This window comes from Typopeltis vanoorti, chromosome 4 (assembly GCF_054136105.1).
Source record: "Typopeltis vanoorti isolate ZY-2024b chromosome 4, IOZ_Tvanoo_1.0, whole genome shotgun sequence".
Taxonomy (NCBI): Eukaryota; Metazoa; Arthropoda; class Arachnida; order Uropygi; family Thelyphonidae; genus Typopeltis; species Typopeltis vanoorti.
The window spans coordinates 171,210,822-171,231,141 of record NC_143552.1 but is presented as its reverse complement, the minus strand read 5'-3'; the positions used below and the strand labels follow the sequence as shown (position 1 = coordinate 171,231,141).

The 20,320-nt window shown below is 38.2% G+C and overlaps 1 protein-coding gene and 1 pseudogene across 1 annotated transcript in view; both read left to right on the top strand.

Moving 5' to 3' along the window:
* LOC150107843 (protein phosphatase PP2A 55 kDa regulatory subunit-like) overlaps positions 1 to 20,320 on the top strand; it is a 282,326-nt gene that overhangs the window by 167,598 nt on the left and 94,408 nt on the right. The window contains exon 5 of the mRNA XM_090391589.1: positions 3,936 to 4,056. Coding sequence (XP_090247715.1) covers positions 3,936 to 4,056 — 121 coding nt within the window. The remainder of the gene's footprint in view (positions 1 to 3,935; positions 4,057 to 20,320) is intronic.
* LOC150107844 (signal recognition particle RNA) lies at positions 12,507 to 12,777 on the top strand (annotated as a pseudogene).

Genomic DNA, 20,320 nt, shown 5'->3' with positions numbered 1-20,320 from the left:
GAAGGCACATGAGGACTGAGAGTTCTAAATCTGATCATTTCATCACAGGATGTGATTGTAAAAGGGGTATAACACTTTCCTCCAGTTGGTGAAAGTGATCATGAAGTGATCCCCTGTGATGTATCTAGTCATATCCAGACTTTTGTGAGGAAAGGATATATATGTGGAATTATAAAGATGATTATGACAGCTTAGGAGACAGCTTGGAGCTATAACATGGAACAAGGAGATGAGTGGTAAGGAAATAAATTCTTCACAGGAATTGTCAAAGAAATACAAAACAGCATCAATGTGAGAATGTATTCTGAAGGCCAAAAGGATGAATAAGGTAGGTGTAAAATGGATGAATGTGGAGTTTAAGCAAAATCTGGAAAAGAAAAGTACTTTGGAGGAATTACAAGATGAATAATGGTAATTATTATTATTATTATCCAGGCCTCCATGGAGTCAAAAGAATCATCGTTGGAGGTCGTTTCTAGGAAACACAATCATACCACTCCTTGAACCCACTGACCATTCCTGCTCCAACCACTCTCTCAGGCAATGCATTCCAAGATTCAACCACCCTCCATGCAAAGAAACCACTCCTCACCCTTTTGCGCACAGCCTCCTTTTGTAACTTCCAGGGATGGCCCCTTATCATCACTCCTTCCTGTCGTTCCACCAAGTGAATGAACTCTCCAATGTCTACCCTGTAACTGCCTCTCAACAGTTTAAAAGTCTCAGTCATATCACCTCTCCTTCTATCCACCAAACTCTGCACTCCACATTCCCTCAGTCGATCCTCATAACTCATATTGTACAGTCCCGAAACCATCTTCGTTATCCACCTCTGTTCCCTTTCCACAGTCAATTTATCCCCTTCAAATCCTGGGGACCAAATCTAAGAACAATAGTCTAAGTGTCGTCTGATCAGGATCTTATACAACGGAATGATAACTCTTTTATCTCTGTAGGTCAGCGTCCTTCTCAGTATTGCAGCAATCCTCTGAGTTACCCTCACCACCTTTACAATATACTCACTGAATTTCAGTTTTCTATCAATCATCACCACCAGATCTTTTGCCTCCCCTACCTCCTCCAATACAGCTCCTCTAATCGAGTATGCATCCTCCCATCACTGGATCCCAAATCTCAAGACTTTACATTTTGCTGCATTGAACCGATACCCTCATTCATTTGCCATCTGTGTAGTTTATTCAAATTCTCTTGCAGGGCTGCCACATCTGCACCATTACTGATAACCCTTCCCAGCTTCACATCATCCACAAAGAACTGAATGTCCCCTAGCAATACATTGACAATATCATTGATATAAAGGTTTAACAATACAGGTCCCAGTACTGAGCCCTGTGGAACCTCACTTGTAACCTTCTGCTTCCTTGATATTACCCCACCATACATAACTCTCTGATACCTATCAGTCAGCCAATCCTGAATCCATTTGACTAACCCGACATTTAAACCCATATGCTGCAACTTAAATATCAGCTTATCATGTGGCACCCTGCCTTTGCAAAATCCCAAAAAATGGTAGTATATGCCTTTCCCTCATCAACTGCTCTTGTCACTTAATTATAAATGGCAATCATATTACTAAAGCAAGAGTGCCCCTTAACAAATCCATGCTGATTCTCACAGATAACATTACCCTCATCTGCTGTATATAGTCCCTCACTAATTTCTCCAAGACCTTAACAATCACTGATGATAGGCCTATAATTAGACACTTCCAGTCTGCTACCGCCCTTATGTAGCGGCACTATCTTACCTCCCTTCCATTCCCTGGGTACCTTTCCCACAGCCAGACTTTATTGAAAAGCCAGGTCAACAGAGCTGTTAGTTCTTTAGCACATTCTCTCAATCACATTAATAATCAGTCGCATGAAGAATATAAAGAACAAGCCAGGAGAGTGACTCAGTTACTAAGGAAAACCAAAAGTGCAGCATGAGCAGAAATTGGCAAATAGGCAAAGAAAAAAACCCTAGAGAGAGTTTTTTAGACATGTTGCAAGTAGAAGGAAGAATGATCATGGTAAGATGATGTTAAGGGATGAAAGTGGTATAATGATAACTTCTGCAAAAGGCATTGGTGAGGTATTCAGTAAACAATTTATGTGGGTGTTTCATCCAGATGAGGGTGGAATCATGAGGAACTTAAGTGTAGAGAACATGGGAGAGGATGGCTTATTTGTGAGTGAGCAGGAGGTATTTGATTAAATAAATAAACTTCACTCATTTTAAAGGAATGTTCCAGAGAATTGGCAGTAACATTGCCATGCCTGTTTAATAGGTCTTTCAACAGCACAGTTTCCAATTGAGTGGAAGGAGGATAAAATTCTTCCACTACATACAGGTGGTGATAAGGCTGTGGCTTTAAATTATAGGCTGGTCTGTATATCTGGAGTTGTGGTGAAGGTACTGGAGAGATTGGTGAGAAGTGGGATACAAAAAAGGGGGCAATAACTGCAGTATTCTCTGTGGTTATCAGCATGGGTTTGTTAAGGGGAGATCATGTTTCAGAAGGCAGATTAAGAGAATGTAATTTGCTGAGTCTCTTGACTAGGAGGAAGAGACTCAACAAATTCTCAATCATACCCCCCAAAAAGGGGGTATGATCGAGACATATAAGCTAGTCAGGGTTTGTTATCAGGTTGACATGGAAGAGATGTTTAGAGATAAGGACCTCCCGCGATGACTCTTTTGACTTTTTGGAGGCCTAAATAATAATACTTTTGTGGAACGAGAATGGTGCAGTAGAGCAAAAGGACATCACTGGAAACTGTATAAGGAGGGTGTGAGCAGTAGAGTGATGTTCTTTGCATGATGAGTGGTTGGTGAGTGGAATGTATTGCATGAGTATTGTAACATGACCTTCTATTAAAATGTCCATTACATGAATGCAGACACACTGAATCAATTTAAATCAAGGATGGATAAGCATTGATTGCAGTAGTGTGTACCTTCCACGATGAATCCCTCACTCCATGAAGGTCAGATGTTAATAATAATAATATCTGCTCACTCTCAACTTCCCCACCCCTTTCCATTCTGTTCCATTTCTATGCTGGTCATCCACAGACATACATTCAATACTACATCTACTTCCAACATCCACTCTCTCCATGCCATGTCTCCCTGGTCAACTTTATCCATTTCCCTGTTGCTGTTGCATTTCCATTCTCTCTTCATCTCTCACACTACTACTTTCCCCTGCCAAGCGCTTCTGTCACTTCAATGCCACTATGATGATCTTTCATTTCATCTCTTCATTTCTCTTGCTTGCATCGCACGCACACACATACACACACACACACTCCCCACTTCCACTTTGCAAGACTTTCTCCACTGCACTGACTCCAAAGCCTTTCAAATGCAATTGATAACATCTGTATAATTCCATTCCTCCTTCAAATACATGCAATACATTCACTTACTTTACTCCCTTCTCCTGAAAGCTCTGCTAGCAGATGTCGAGATGTTACAAATTCAACAGTTGCCACTAAATGTTCATCATATGCCCAACATAGCCTGGTGCGAATATGTTCAACCTCTCCCAATAATATTATCATATGAGTTAATAATGTTCCTAATACAGACCATTACAGCAAACTCTAACTTCTCTGATACTGCTAAACCATACTTTTGTTGATGCATGCTCCATTTGTCCTAAATAAACAGTTTTTTACATATAGTCTTTATCCATCTGTTGTAACATGACCTTCTATTAAAATGTCAATTGCATGCCTTTTTAAAAAATGCTATTGTTACCTAATTTTGATGCTTAATTCCTCATACTAGCCATAATAGCAGCTATACACTGTTCTGTAATTTAATCCTTAGTCTTCGTATTTCTTATGTCAATCAAACAGAAACAATAAAATAAAGTGTGTGTGTGTGTGTCAAATAACTATGCTTCCATTCTTCTATTATAGCTATGTAATAACTGGATCATACAGCAACTTCTTTCGAATATTTGACCTACATTCAAAAGGAAGCGTTACTCTAGAAGCTTCAAAGAAAATGGTTTTAAAGAAAGTGATGAATCCAATAAAGGTAAGTGGTCTTATTTTTTTTTTCTCATTTCTGTTTTAGGAAATTATAGCATTACTTAGTGTAGAAAAAAAAAATTTCCTTACAATCATAGTCAAAAGATTCATTGTGGTATGTCTTCTCCACATTCCACTTACTTGCTGTCTGTGATTTTGCTACTTTTCAGGCAATGTATTGTTCACTTTCTCACCATGTCAAAATATTTCTCACTTCCATGATGCAACTTCTATCAATCCCCTTGTCACTGTTCTTTTCCCCTTTCATTCTACCCATTCTATCCTTGGAAAAATCTCTGTACATTCCGATAAATATTTCATTAGCATATGAAGCTCAGTCATATCATCCTACAGTCCATCTGTCTACAAACTCTTTTGAATGTGTGTTGTGTGTGCAAACACATTCGAAAGAGTTTGTAGACAAAAAAAAAAGTTTTGCTTATAATATAATACAATGGTACACTAGTACCATTGTTGAGAAGAAATTAAAAACTTTTTAATGTTTCATTTGAAAACCTGCATATTCCACTATTTGTAGAAAATATATAATAACAGAGAATCTGAAAAAGGACATTAGTAGAGATAAGAAAAGATAGAAAAAATTGTTCTGAGATTTTTCAGTTGATAAAGAAGTCATGATTAGCTGTCACTTGAATCCTTATCATATATAAGAAGAGATCAGTGGAACTACAATTGCCAATTCTGAAGAATAGTAATCATGAATATATAGTTAGAAAGGCTTGCAGCAAAAATAACATCCATCTGAAAGATTGCATTGAATCAGTGAAAGATAGGTCATTAATCACTTTGGTTTGCTCTCTTTCTCTCTTCTTTACTGTATCTAAGATTTTCTAATCTCACTACATGATAAATGTGAATGGTATTCATGATAGGGTTGTCATTTGTAGAGAGGTGAACATTCAAAGGTGGAGCAAAGATACCTTAATGTTATGAATTACAGTTGTTGTCTCTGAACTAGTAGTGATGGGTAAAATTTGTGGTATGCCCAGATAGAAAGTCAGAAGTTTTGCTATTATTATTATTATTATTATTGCACCTGGCATGGAGTTGGCAGATTCATTGTGGGAGTTTCAACTGACAACATACCGAATCTTAAATTCCTTAACACTCCTTGCATTAACAACATATTCAAGTAATGCGTTCCATTCATTGACAGTTCTCCATGTAAACAATCTACTCATCACACCACTTTACAACACTCATATGAGGATGGTCTTGAATGTTCTCAGTCTTGACCATAGATGGCAACACTATTGGCAAGATTTTTTTTTCTAAGCTGGTACATCTGTCATAAGCATCCATGTGAAATTGCAAGTCATTCTATCAAGTAGTTTATTTTATGCAGCTGCCTGAAGCAAAAGTGTTGTTTGTATCCCTTGAAATCGATAAAATTGAGTATCATGCAATTATAAAATTCTTTGTAAAAGAAGGTTTAACGCCAAAAGAAATTCATTCAAAGTTCATAAAAGTTTATGGGCACTCTGCTCCTTCATTTTCAACAATTAAGAAATGGGCTGCCGAATTTAAACCTGGCCATACCAGCCATGAAGATGATCCACATGAAGGATGTCCAAAAAGTATAACAATACCAGAAATCATTGATCAAGTGCATGATATGGTATTGGATAATTGGCGAGTCAAAGTGCGTGAAATTGCTGAGACTATTGGCATTTCAAAAGAATGTGTAGGATATATTTTGCAAGAAGAATTGCATATTAAAGCTTTGTGCAAGATGGGTACCGTGCTTGCTCACAGCAGATCAAAAACGCACTCGCATGAAAATCTCTGAACAGTGCTTGGAGTGTTTTAACAAGAATAAAACTGATTTTGTGTGTCAATTTATTACTGTGAATAGACTTGGATTCACCATAACACAACAAAATCCAAACAGCAGTCAAAACAGTGGACAGCAGCCGGTTGTTCAGCGCCAAAGAAGACAAAGTCGGTTCCATCAGCAAGATAGGTCATGGCATCGGTGTTTTGGGATGCTAGAGGCATTTTGTTTATTAATTATCTTGAAAATGTAAAATAATTACTTGGGAATATTATTCCAAACTTTTAATCAGACTAGATGAAAAAATTCGTGAGAAAAAACCCGGTTTGCAGAAGAAAAAAAATCATCTTTCATCAGGGCAATGAATCTGGTCACAAAAGTCTTTTGGCAATGGGAAAATTAAGCAATATGCACTATGAATTGTTTGAACATCCATCCTAATCCCCATAATTTTTCTTCAAATCAAGAGGCAATTGCTGCTGTAGATCGGTATTTTGCATATCTTGCTGAGAACCACTACAGGGAAAGGATAATGGTGCTGGAGCATCGCTGGAATAAATGTATTAGTCTTAAAGGAGATTATGTTGAAAAATAAAAATAATTAAAAAATTATAAATTCATTTTTTCATTGTTGGGCCAAGAACTTTTCAGACTACCCGCGTATATCCAGAGATGGTATATAGTTCTTACCCTCTCACCTTCTACTCTTTTTATAATCTCCTCTGGATTAATCAAATAAAATCCTCCCATTAACTTAAAGATAAATGTCTCTATCATTATTGTTGTTATGACACAGGACTCCATGTACACACAGGACTCATGATGGGAGGACCACCTTAGAAAATACAGTCTATCATGCCATTCCTTGACCTCACTGCCTGTTCATGAACTCTATAAGGCAATGCATTCCATGATTCAACCACCCTCCATTCAAATAAACCAGTCCTTACCCACTTGCTCACAACTTACTTTTGTAACTTTCATGAATATCCCCTTTGTTCTCGTTCCTACCACCTGTTCCACTGAACAAAAGAACTCCCCAGTGTCAACTTTGTAACTATCTCTGAAGTTTAAAAGTCTCAATCATATAACCTCTCCTTCTATCTACCAATCTATGCAAGTTTCACCTCTCCTAAACTATCTTCATAACTCACATTGTACAGTTCTCATATCATCTTCGTTATCTATCTCAACACTCTTTCCATGATTAATTTATCCCCTCCAAATCCTGGGGACCAAATTTGAGCACAATAGTCCGGACAGGTCTAATCAGGGCTTTATACAATGGAATGACAACTCTTTTATCTCTGCAGGTTAGCATCTTTCTCAGTATTGCAGTAAAAGTTTCTATCACTCATCACCCCCCAGATCCTTTGCCCTCCTACACTTCTTTCAGTACAGTTCCTCCAACAGAGTATGTGGCCTCCCATCGATGTATTCCAAACTTCGAGACTTTACATTTAGCTGCATTAATTGCCAATCTTTCCAGTATATTCAAATCCTGTTGCATGACTACCACATCTGCACTATAACTAATAACCCTTCCCAGCTTGACATCTGCAAATAACTGAATTTACCCCTACAATCCATTGACAAGGTCACTGATATAAAGGTAAAACAATACAGTTCCCTGTAAGACCCCACTTGTAACCTTCAGCCTCCTTGATATTGCTCCCCCCATACACAACTCTCTGATACCTATCAGATAGCCAATCCTGAATCCATTTCACTATCCTAACATTTAAACCCATGTGCTGCAGCTTGAATATTAGCTTATCAGGTGGCACCCTGTCAAATGTCTTTGTAAAATCCAAGAAAATGGTAGAATATGCCTTTCCCTCATCAACTGTCACTTTATTGTAAAATGCAATCATATTACTAAAACAAGAGCACCCCTTAACAAATCTTTGTTGACTCCCACAGATAATATCACACTCATCTGCCCAATGCTGTATATGGTTCCTCACTAATTTCTCCAAGATCTTAACAGCTACCAATGAAACATAAACTAGCCTATAATTAGACACTTCCAGTCTGCTAACTCATATGCAATAGCGCTATCTTACTCTGCTTCCACCCCTTGGGTATCTTATGCTTGACTGGCTTTCATTGAAAACCCAAGTCACAGCAATGTCAGTTATTTAGCACATTCTCTCAAAACCCATAGCGAAATTCCATCCTGTGCCACTGCTTTCTTGACATCCTCTTTAAAATCCAGAGTATTCAGTATTTCAAACACACTCAAATTCTAGAACCTACCATTAAAGTGTTCATTGAACAACTCTATTATGTCCTTTTATCAGTCACTCTATTCCCATTTTTATCCCACAATATCATTCTTGCACAATCAGGTCTCCTCCTACTGGCCACATAGCAAAAAAATTCCAAGATTTGCTTAAGATTTTATTTGTATTTTCTCAGTGCCGATCGCTTCTCGTGTTCCAATTTTGTCTTCCTTGCCGGCCTGGTTGGTTGAGTGGTTAGTGTATCTGCTCTCCAGCCAAAAGGCTGCAGGTTCATATCCCTCTGTGGGCATGGATGTTTTTAATTGTTTGTGAAATACTAGTGCTGGAGGTTGGCATCAGATGGTGTTGGTGTAGTTGTAGTTGGTGAATTGAGTAGTGGAGACAGGGAACTATGGAGTAGGTGCCCTCCCATTGATGAGTCATTGGACTCCCTGGAGGTGTCACATAATAAAAATAATAATAATAATACCTTACTAGTCACTCTCCTGGCCCGAGTTTTATATTCTTCATACCTCTGCTCTCCATCCTGCTCCTTACATCTCTTTCATAACGTCTTTTTTACCAGCAGTTCCCATTTGATATTGTTTGTCATCCACTTTACATTGAACGGTGTTCTCTTTCTCACTTCTGGTATACAGCTTTCTATTGCTGCTAACAAATATTTCTTCATATTCCCAAACACTGAACATATCTTGCCCTTCCAATTCCCTCCCTCCATGGAATTGTCCCAAGTTGATATCTAAGCTGGTTATAATCACCTGGCTTATAATTCCACATACACTCCTTTCTCTTTGATACTCCTGCATGTCTGTTCATCTTCTAAGTCAAAACCACATGGTCATTCTCTCCAACTGGGGTTAAAGATGTCATCTCAGTGATAATCAGCTCTTCTGATACTATGACCAAATCTAAAACTCTTGACCCTTGTCTGAGTTGTTTAATGAAATTCCATTCCATTATTACTATATGCTGTTTCCTTTTCCCAATTTATAATGCTGTAATTAAAATCTCCCCTAACAATCATTCTTCTTGCACTTGTCATGCTGTACTGAATAACATCTTCTGCTCTTCACCTTCTATTCTCTCTGTCTTGTAGCAACATCCCACAAAATATCCTGTCCTACCCACCTCTACCTCACACCATATGCTTTCAAAACCATTAGTGCCATTGCCCTCCAAATCCTCCACTCTGAGAGGACATGAGTCAACACTTATCATAAGCAGTACTCCACCACCATGTTTTCCCTTCCTGTCCTGTCGAAAGATGCTATTTCTTGCTACTTCTATTCCTATCTATATATCATCTTCCATCAATGATCTTTGAACAGGCTGATGCTATCAGTAACTCCAATTCATCTCCTTTAATCTGGTTACTTCTGACATTAGTATAAAGAATCAAGGCATTGTCACTGTTTCTGCACTTATCATTATCCCCTCCAGACTTTTTAGTTTCCCTTCATTAACACCCTGACTTGTTCAGAGTACAGCATTCTCTCCAGATACCTATGCATTTCTCATTGAAATGCAAGCTGTCACTCGCATACAGTTCCTTTCTGTCTTCAAATCACTCTTATACAAAACAAAACAATATCCTTAATTCAGTTCAATTTCCTCATTCACCACACTTTCGGGCAGTTCATGCCACACACATGCACAAACACAATTCTCCATGAAAAGAATCTGTTCCTCACACCTGATTCATACAGCTTCCAGGGATGGTATCTTGTTCTGCCCATGTCCCTCTCTACTATAAAAAAAACTTTCCTCCACATAAATGTAACAATCTCATATCAACTTTACATGTCGAAATCATATCCCCTCTTTTCCTTGTATTTAAAAGGCTCTGAAAATGCATTAGCTCAATGTGTCTTCATATTAGCTATTTGGAATAGTTGATATGAAGACATCCACATATTCCTACACCTCTCTTTTGGCACATCCTGGCTATTATACTGTTAATTATTGATGCTTTTCTGTGTAACTCTGCATTATCATACTGTGAAATGACACTCACTGTCTTCTCTCTCTCTCTCTCTGAGTCTTCTGTACAACCTCAGTCACAAACCTTAGATCTCTTGCCATTCAAGTAATTTGTGCCCACCATCATAATCATCTCATAAACTGTTTCACCACCCTTATCACTTGTTTTTCTTTTGTCCACCAAAAACTCTGCAATCCTCATCTCTTCAACCCCTTTCTGGCCAGAATTCCAAAGTTCTTCTGATATTGTCTTAGTCACTTGTCTCTAGACCCTCTTTGATGATTCTACAGTACGTTGAAAACTAAGTGACCAAATCTGAGCACAATAATCCAAGTATGGTCTGACCAATGCTTTATACAATGGCACAACCACTTCCTTATCTCTACATGTTAGAGTACTTCTTAGTGATGGATTAGAGATTGGCTGTCTGATGGCAGTCTTTGCAACACTTTCAGTATTCTCTTTTCAGTAAGACCAGAACCCTGAGGCATGCCACTGGTTATCCTCCTTTTTTGAAACACTGCTCCATTACACACAACTTGGTATCGTTCATAGAGCCAATCTATGATCCGTTTAACCAATATATATGTATTCACATTCTATGCAGCTTATACACCAACTTATCACATGGTAATTTATCAAACAGTTTTGCAAAGTCCAAAATTACTAATTATAATGAAGAGCCAAAGGCTTCAATTCGGCGACATGAACTTATTTAAGTTAAGGGATATTATATCCCATATTGTTTCTTAGCCGAATAAGAAACTCAAATAGTTTCATGCCGAATATAGAAACTATATAAAGTTCGGCGATTCCAAGCGTAAGCAAATACCTGGATAGAGCAGGTTCTGTTCGCTACAAACTTGGTATTAACTTGGTCTACCTACTGACTGATGAGACCTCAAAAAAGGTCGAAACCGGTCTGGGTAGCGACCTTCTCTCATAATGTTGAACAATAATACAGCTCCTAGGAGTTAAGTTCACATTATGGGTAAATATCAAGAATAGTGATTGGAGCTTGCTCCACCCTTTCTGAGTTGCCTCAGCTTGCACTACCTTCAAGGGTCAGTTGCTGTCCAAAAATATCCCTAGATGTGATTTCAACTTAACTAACATATTCGTTACCTTATAAAATTGAAGTAAATTGCTGAAATTTACAGATCCATGCTCGCAATCCATATAGATCCATCCCTTTACAGATCCATGCTTGCAATCCATATAGATCCATCCCTTTACAGATCCATGCTTGCAATCCATATAGATTCATCCCTTTACAGATCCATGCTTGCAATCCATATAGATCCATCCCTTTACAGATCCATGCTTGCAATCCATATAGATCCATCCCTTTACAGATCCATGCTCGCAATCCATATAGATTCATCCCTTTACAGATCCATGCTCACCATCATCAATAATCCTGTCTATCAACCAATTCTGTATTCTATTCCTAACCAATCTCTCCAACACCTTGACTATAACTGCAGTTATACAGACAGGTCTTTAATTAATAGCACAATTAACAGGCAAGAATAATCACTTATATAATAAGGAAGGCCAAAGCTAATTATGAGGATAAGCTAGCTGATGATACGAAAGAAAATGACCAAAGATTTCTTTTTTTGCTCTGTGACAAATTAATTTTTGGAAAAATGACTATGGAAAGATGACTTTAATGAGGACTGATGGTAACAAAATAGCTGAGTGTACCATCCAAGCGGAAATATTTCAGTATCAGGTGGCATATCAACTCATATGTTACAAAAATGTTAAAAACTTGGAACCTCCTCTAACCATGGTGGCATTTAATTTATTAATTAAAAATATTAATTTAACCTCAGATCTAGGTGCCTAGGTAATGGAAAGAAGGACAAATAGTTCCAGTGCATGACAGAAGTGACAAATTATAGGTCTGTCACTATCTCAGCAATAGGGATTAAGTTATTTTAGAAGTAAAAGAGAGAATTCAGGACTGGGTGGAGAACAACATAAGTTATAAGAGACATGGTTTTCAGTGAGATAAAGGCCAGCTGGACAAAATAGTAGGTCTTGTATTAGTAATTTGCTTACTTTTCATAATAAAGTAATGCTTGAGCTGAATAAAGGAAATGGCTACACTGATACTGCTGGACTATGCAAAGGCATTTGACAGGATAGGAACTCCATAGCATAAATTATAGCAGATAGGATGGATATGAACCTGGGGATTTGGATAAGATTGTGGGTGATTGACAGTGATATAATAATAATCGAAATGTGGTATATGGCTGAGATGAGTCTGGTGGAAGATGTGTGATTAACAGAGTATGCTCAGTACCTGCCTTCTGTTGTTTAATTTGTTCATGGGGGGGGGAGCATTATTGTGGATAGGGAGCTGAAGTTTGGAAGGCATATTACAAAGATAACCAAAAGTGCACATCATATGTGCACTTTTGGCCGGGAGTCGTGGCTGTCTCTTGTAATCTAGCTACTAGGAGGCTTGGGCTGGTGGATGGTTTGAGAACTGGAGATCTGTTTCCCAACGTTCCTATGTCGATCGGATGTCCACACTAAGCACGGCATCAATATTGTGACTTCAAAGGAGCTCGGATTGGCCCAGGGCGGAAACACAGCAGGCAAAAGCTTCTGCATCATACAGTAGTGGGATCGCGTCTGTGAATAGGCATTGAAGAATAGCCAGGACAACATAACCAAACTCAGTTCTTTTCCTGCATTTGAATGGACTTGGGGTGCGGAGACTGGAAAAAGTGTTGCTGAATGAAGTGAAAATGGATGTGCAGAACCAGGGAAACTAGAACTACCAAGGAGTGGGGGGCGGAGTGGATATGCAGACATCAGTGAGACAGTTGAGTGTAAGAATGTATATAATGTACCCGAGCCAGCACTAATGACAAAAAATGGGAATGGGACATTTAGAATAACGCATCAAGATAGTGGTGGGACAAAGGGATCACTGCATTTCATGTATACTAATGCCAGGAGTATTAGGAACAAGAAGGAAGAATTTTTGGCCTTGATTGGCTCTTCCTGGCCACAGGTCATTGGCATTAGTGAAACATGGCTGACGGAAGATGATATAGGTAGTGGGATAGAATGTGTAGGTTATAGTGTGGACAGAGAGAATAAAATGGGGGGGAGGAGTGTTATTGATGATAGCTGATGAACTGCAGCCAAGGAGAATTGAAGTTGTATCGCAGGATAGTGAAATGAGCTCATTTGAGGCTATTTGGTGTGAGATTGAGACTGCCAGAATAAAATATACAGTTGAGTGCTGCTATAGACCAGGTGATGGAATAGATGGTGGAGATAGTATGCATAAACAAATTGATGAAATGAGTGGAAGGAGGGTAATTATTATGGGGGATTTCAACTATGGTAACATTGATTGGAAGGAGGAGAGGACACATGTGAGTAATGAAATAGATTTTATTCAATTATTAAAGGATAACTATCTGAGACAGCATGTAATTGAAAATACTAGGGGATGTGAGAGTGCTTGACCTAGTAATTGCATCTGAGAATTTGGCTGTAATAAATATGACCATGTTGCCACCAATTGGTGAGAGTGATCATAAAGTCTTGACCTGGGAGGTGGCTAAAGGTGTGGAATTTTCGATTAAGACAGGGTATATGTGGAATTACCATGCTGGCAAGTATGACAAGCTAAGGAGATTGGTTGGATCAGTTCCATGGCATGTACAACTGCAAGGGCTGGACGTCGATAGAGCATGGGAAGTGGTCAAGGATCATTTACAGGAGGTTATGGCTGATTGTATACCTAGGGTCCGAATAGTAAAACAAGTAGGGGTTAAATGGATGAATAACACGATTAAACTTGAGCTGCAAAAAAAGAAACAACTATGGAAGGAATTTAAAGAAAGGGGGTGACTTGCAGGCACATGAACGGTATAAAGTGCAGAAGGGTAACGAGTGTGGTAAAAAAAAAAAAAAAAAGCAAAAGCGGATTGTGAAAGGAAACTAGCTATGCAAGCAAAAGAGAATCCCAAACAATTCTTTCAATATGCTGCAAGAAAAAAAAAAAAAAAAAAAACTGTACACGGCAAAATGATTTTAAGGAATGACAATGGTACTGAGGTCACTGAATCAGTCGATATAGTGAAGTTACTGAGCGCGCACTTTGCAAAAGTATATCATCCAGGTGGTGACATTGAAAAAATGAAGGAACCATTAGTTTATATGGGAATTGTGATGAATGAAGTAGAGGTGAATAGTCTATTACAGAACCTTAATGTGAATACATCTGTTGGATTGGATGGTATACCGGCATGGGTCTTGCGTGAAGCAGCTAAGGAATTATCAGTGCCCTTGACCATGTTGTTTAATCTGAATCTCGGGTCTGGTTTAGTCCAGAAGGTGTGGAAAGAGGGGAAAATAGTTTCACTGCATAAAGGAGGATCAAAGACTACGGTTGCAAATTATCAACCGATCAGCATATCAGGAGTCGTTGTCTAAGTCTTGGAGAAAGTAGTCAAAGGAAAAATACAGGAATGGATTGATGAAAATGAGATACTGTACAGGGGATAGCATGGCTTTGTGAAGGGTAGATCATGCCTCAGTAACTTGCTCAAGTTTTATAACAAGGTGACGGCTGAACTGGATATGGGAAATGGGTTTACAGTGATACTGCTGGACCTGGCAAAGGCATTTGACAGGATACCACGTGGAATTCTAATCCGTAAACTACAACATATGGGAATGGATATAGGGGTGGTGAGATGGATAGGTGGGTAGTTGATGGAGAGATATCAAAGAGTAGTTTATTCAGGAGTAGAGTCCAAAAGACAGGTTACTTGTGGTGTGCCACAGGGTTCTGTTCTTAGACCACTGCTGTTTAATCTGTTCATTAACGATATAGGGAAGGATCTAAGTGGAACAGTTCATTTGTTCGCTGATGATGCAAAGTTGGGTAGGTCGATAGTGAATGCAGAAGATGTCAAAATCTTGCAGGATGACTTGGATAGATTGGAGTTTTGGGCTAAGGAGATTGGATGCCAATTTAATGACAAAATGTAAGGTTATGCATTTTGGGGTGAAAAGATTAACAGCAGTATACCACATTGGTGGAACTGTACTCCAGGAGATTGATGAGGCCAGGGGCTTGGGAGTGTTGGTGGATAGGGAGATAAAGTTTAGGGGGCACATTGCAAAAGTAGCTAAATCAGCTCATCAACTCACTTGGTTGTTAAAAAATACCTTGACAAGCAGAGACAAGCAAGTTATTGTACCTCTGTACCGAGCCTTGATAAGACTTCATCTCGACTACTGTGCCCAGATTTGGTCACCTCAGTTCCTTCTTGATGGGGAGGAGGTGGAGAGGATCCAGAGGCGAGTGACTAAGATGATAGTAGGTCTATGGAATGAACCATATGAGAAGAGGTTGATGATTTGTGTGTTGCAGAAATAAGTTGATAGGCAGAAAAGGTGAGATATGATCGAAACATTCATATTGCTAAAGGGATTCTATATAATTAATTCAGAGGATATTTTTGAGATCAAGACTGGTGGTGGGAGAACTAGGGGACACCTGTGGAAGCTGGGCAAGAGTGTGGTTAGCAAGGGTGTTAGAGCTGGGTTCTTTACTTTTAGAGTGGCAAATGAGTGGAATAAGCTGCCAGAGTTTTTTGGATGCTATGACAGTGAGCAAGTTCAAGGGAAAGTATGATAGATACTGTGAGAACGTCATATAGTTGTGTGGACATGATGTTTAGGGCCTCCCTCGATGAGTGTAAGGACTCCCTGGAGTCGCCTGAAGTAATAATAATAATAATAATATGCGGTTGTTAATAAACACACACAGGTGAGCAGGGATAAAGAGGATATTCCCCTTTAAAGTCACATGGACTACTAATTCAGATTTTTTCATCTGTATTCCATAGAATGATAAAGTGGTGTAGAGCAGTGCTTCCCAAACTTCTGGATGTCAGAGGCTCCCCTTTGCAAAAATGAAAATATTTCACAGCCCCCTCGAAAAAAAACGTAATAGAGAGATATATTATTATAATATTTATTGTATTTATATTCAATACAAAACATACACAGTGAATATTGCAAAAATCAAATGCATATATTACATTTTTTGCCTCTTACCATTTGGTCTGAAGATGGTAAAATATGAAATACTGTCCTTTTTTTTGAGTCTGTTTCTGCTTCTTCTTCTGATGGTTCACGGGATTTTTTTTTTATTTTTTATCAGCCACTTATCCATCTCAGGGTTAAATTTTTTAACATAGAATAGATCAAATAATATCACCACTTACCGATACTGGCACACCACAGACTGACAACATGAAATTAGTGAATATTACCTGAATAAGGGAATCCCCGGACCAGGAACATTTTTCTCTGCTGTGACTTTTCTCCCTTCACGGTAATTAAGCCTAATGCGAAACAGACAGCAAAGGCAGGTTATTAAAACGTGCATATGATTGGTGCGGTATTAACAAAAGATCGCGCAACCGAAAGATAAAAGCATAGCTGACAATTGAGTTGAAATGCTAACTCTCTTCAACCGAATTCCATATGTGAAACTGCCATAACATTCATTATATATATATATATATATTACTTAGTTTTAACACTTTTACGAATTTTAACACGTTCGGTTGAATTTTATTGCTGCCTTGGGAAATCGAACTCACACACATCTAATTAATCACACATCGGGTACGAATGAATTGAAAGGTGATAAATTTTTTATGAGAGAGGACTTGAAAGTATTGTTAAAGGTAGCGAAAGAAAAGAGTGACAGAGTTAGAATGGTTAGTCTGTTGCCGCGGTATGACAGAGAGGAGTTCAGAAGGAGGGCCATAATCGCAAATGACATTGTGCGCAGGTTATGCAGACGGTGTGGTGTGGAATGAGTTTGAAGGGCGAAAGGACTTATACAAGGTGGATGGCCTGCATTTGAATGGACTTGGTGTGCGGAGACTAGAAAGAGTGTTGCTGGATGAAGTGAAAATGGATGTGCAAAACCAGGGAAACTAGAACTACCAAGGAGGGGGGGGGGAATGGATATGCAGACATCAGTGAGACAGAATGTACCCGAGCCAGCACTAAGGACAAAAAATGGGAATGGGTCATTTAGAATAACGCGCCAATATAGGGGTGGGACTAGGGGATCACTGCATTTCATGTATACTAATGCCAGAAGTATTAGGAACAAGAAGGAAGAATTTTTGGCCTTGATTGGCTCTTCCTGGCCACAGGTTATTGGCATTATTATTATTATTATTATTAAACAAGTCCTCATGGAGTCAAAGACTCATCTAGGAGGTCCTTTTATCTCATACACATCTCATCATACCGGGTCTTAAACACATTCAAACTCCTTGCAGACACCACACTCTCAGGCAAGTCATTCCAATCATTCACAACTCTGCACGAAAAAAACCTGCCTCTCACTCCCCTACTCACACCCTCTTTATACAGTTTCCAGGGATGACCACCTCTGGTTCTCCCCTGATCTCCCACTATTCTCTGTAGAACTTCTCCACCATTGATCCTATAACAACCCCTTACCAACTTGTAGGTCTCTATCATATCTCCCCTCTTCCTTCTCTCCACTAGACTCTGCAAATTACATCTTTTCAATCTTTCCTCATACTCGACATTCCAGAGGTCAGAAACTACCTTAGTCAGTCGCCTTTGGACCCTTTCCAACATCTCTTCATCCTTCTGAAAACCAGGTGACCAAATCTGGGCATAATAGTCCATGTGTGGCCTAATCATAGACTTATACAATGGAACAAGAATCTCCCTACTTCTACACGTCAGTGTCCTCCTCATCATTCCCAGAAGTCTTTGTGTTGTCTTCACAATTTTGGCGATATGTCCCCTAAATTTTAGATCCTTATCCACTATCACTCCCAGATCTCTTATTTCCTCTACTTCCAACAATATATTCTCACCAAGCATAAATTCTGCATCCCATCTTTGTTTTCCAAATTTTAAAACCTTACATTTTGCAACATTGAATTCACATCCCCATTTGCTTGCCCAATCACTCAATTTATTCAGGTCTTCTTGCAAGGCCACAACATCTTCACTACTCTTTATGGTTCGTCCCAACTTTGCATCATCTGCAAACAACTGAATATCTCCATCCAAATCTTCGCCAATATCATTAATATACAAGTTAAATAGTAATGGCCCTAAAACAGATCCCCAAGGCACTCCACTAGTGACTTTCCTTTTCCTGGATATTGCACCCCCATACACAACTTGTTGATACCTATCAGATAGCCAGTCACCAATCCAATGCACTAATCTAATATCCAACCCCATCTGTTCTAGTTTGATTGTCAACTTATCATGAGGTACTCTATCAAAAGCTTTTGCAAAATCCAAGTATATTACTGTGTATCCTTCTCCTCTGTCCAAGGAAGTGTTAAATTGTGAATGAAACTATGTTGTGTAATTTATTTTTTTCATTCACATTTAACATTGTTTATTATGTATTAATCATGATTTGTATAAAAATTATTTATTATTCCTTAATTTAGGATTACTATTTAAATATTTATTCTAAATTTAACCTACTATTAATTTATTAAGCAATAATATGTGCAGAATTTATAATAACTAAAATATATATATGATGTAACGAAAAGTATTATTATAATTAATTCTATATGCAATGAAAAAGCTGATTAAATAGCTCAAATATTCTGTTTATTCTTATTTGTGAAAATTTAACGTTATGTAATCACTCATGTAGTAGTAGAGCATTGTATTACATTAGCGAAATGTTTGCGTTCATTGGTTGTCATGGAGACGCATGAAATAAACAAGCACGAGTCGAATAGAGCGTGACCTTCAGACTTAAAGGAGAAAAAATATTAATATAAGAATTTTAATTAGAGAAGAGAGAGGAAGTTTTGTGGAGCGGGAAGGAGGATAGGATATAAGCAAAGGAAGTGGAAGAAAATTATAAGTTCTCTAGGGCAGAAATTCATGAGAATAGTGTTTAGAAGTGAGCCAAAACATAGTGAATCATATACTTAGCTATAAATGAATGCCGTAACCGGATAAATAAAGAACTGGACATTCAATGCAAAAATTCTGATTAGTTCCAGTTAGTCTAGGATTACGTCTTAATTCTATGTTGCCCTGAGAAGAATTATATTGAAATTAACTGGTTTGAGAAAAGTAAACAAGGAAAGATATCAGTGCCTTATTGATGTGTTTTTTTTTGAGTAGTGAAGCGCAATTAACAGTAGTTCAGTTAAACCGTTGGAGAATTTTTATTAATGTGTTCCGCTAACGTAAATAAGTTAATTCATAAGTGTGCTCACAATTAATTGATGTATTGAAGATTCCATCTGGTAAGAGTAGTCATACTTGTTTGTTTATTCTCACATTAACATATCTTCGAAGTTCAAAGTCCGAAATAAGATTGCTTGGAATATTGTCTACCTTGATTAGTGCTTTCTGTGAATTGTATTGTTTCATTTTAAAGCAGAATTCTTGTATTTGTTATATATATATCATATATTAAATGTTTTATTTTGTTAATCTAAATACTGTGTTTTTTTTATTTTTTTATTTTGGTTTAACCAATAAGAATACAATTTGGTCGGCTAAATCCCAAATTGCCAGCCCATCCTCGTTCGTTCAGTATCAGAGTAGATACCCAACAGGGTGCACCACGAGAAGGTGAGAATTGGACATTAGGTCAGAAGCCCTGGTCGGTTCTCCGCATTCCTTTAAAGGCTATGTGGAGGTCTCCTCTCAGTTATACAGCTTTGACCCTTAAGCACACCCTTGACCCTTAAAAAAGACCAAAACTGGTGAGATCTTTCTGAGCAATAAATACAAAATGTTATATTCAGGCAATAACAATCAAGGAAAAGGAGTAGCCATAGTATTCAACACAAAATACGAGGCTAATCTTCTTGAATGGCAGTCAGTCTCAAGTAGAGTAATGTGGGCAAATATGAGAATGGGGAACTGGACAATGAGACTTATTTGTGCCTATGGTCCCACAGAAGGTTCTACTAAGGTAGAAGTGGAGGAATTTTTTGAGGCTTTAGAAAAAGCAACTGACACAATGAAAAAAGAAAAGTTGGTCCTTGTTGGGGATCTAAATAGTAGAGTAGGAAATGATTGTGAGACATACAAAAATATTTTGGGAAAATTTGGAGAAAAGAGCAAAGCTAATAATAATGGCAAATATCTGTTGGATTTCTGCTCAGGACATGGACTGGTTATTACTAACACCATGTTCCAA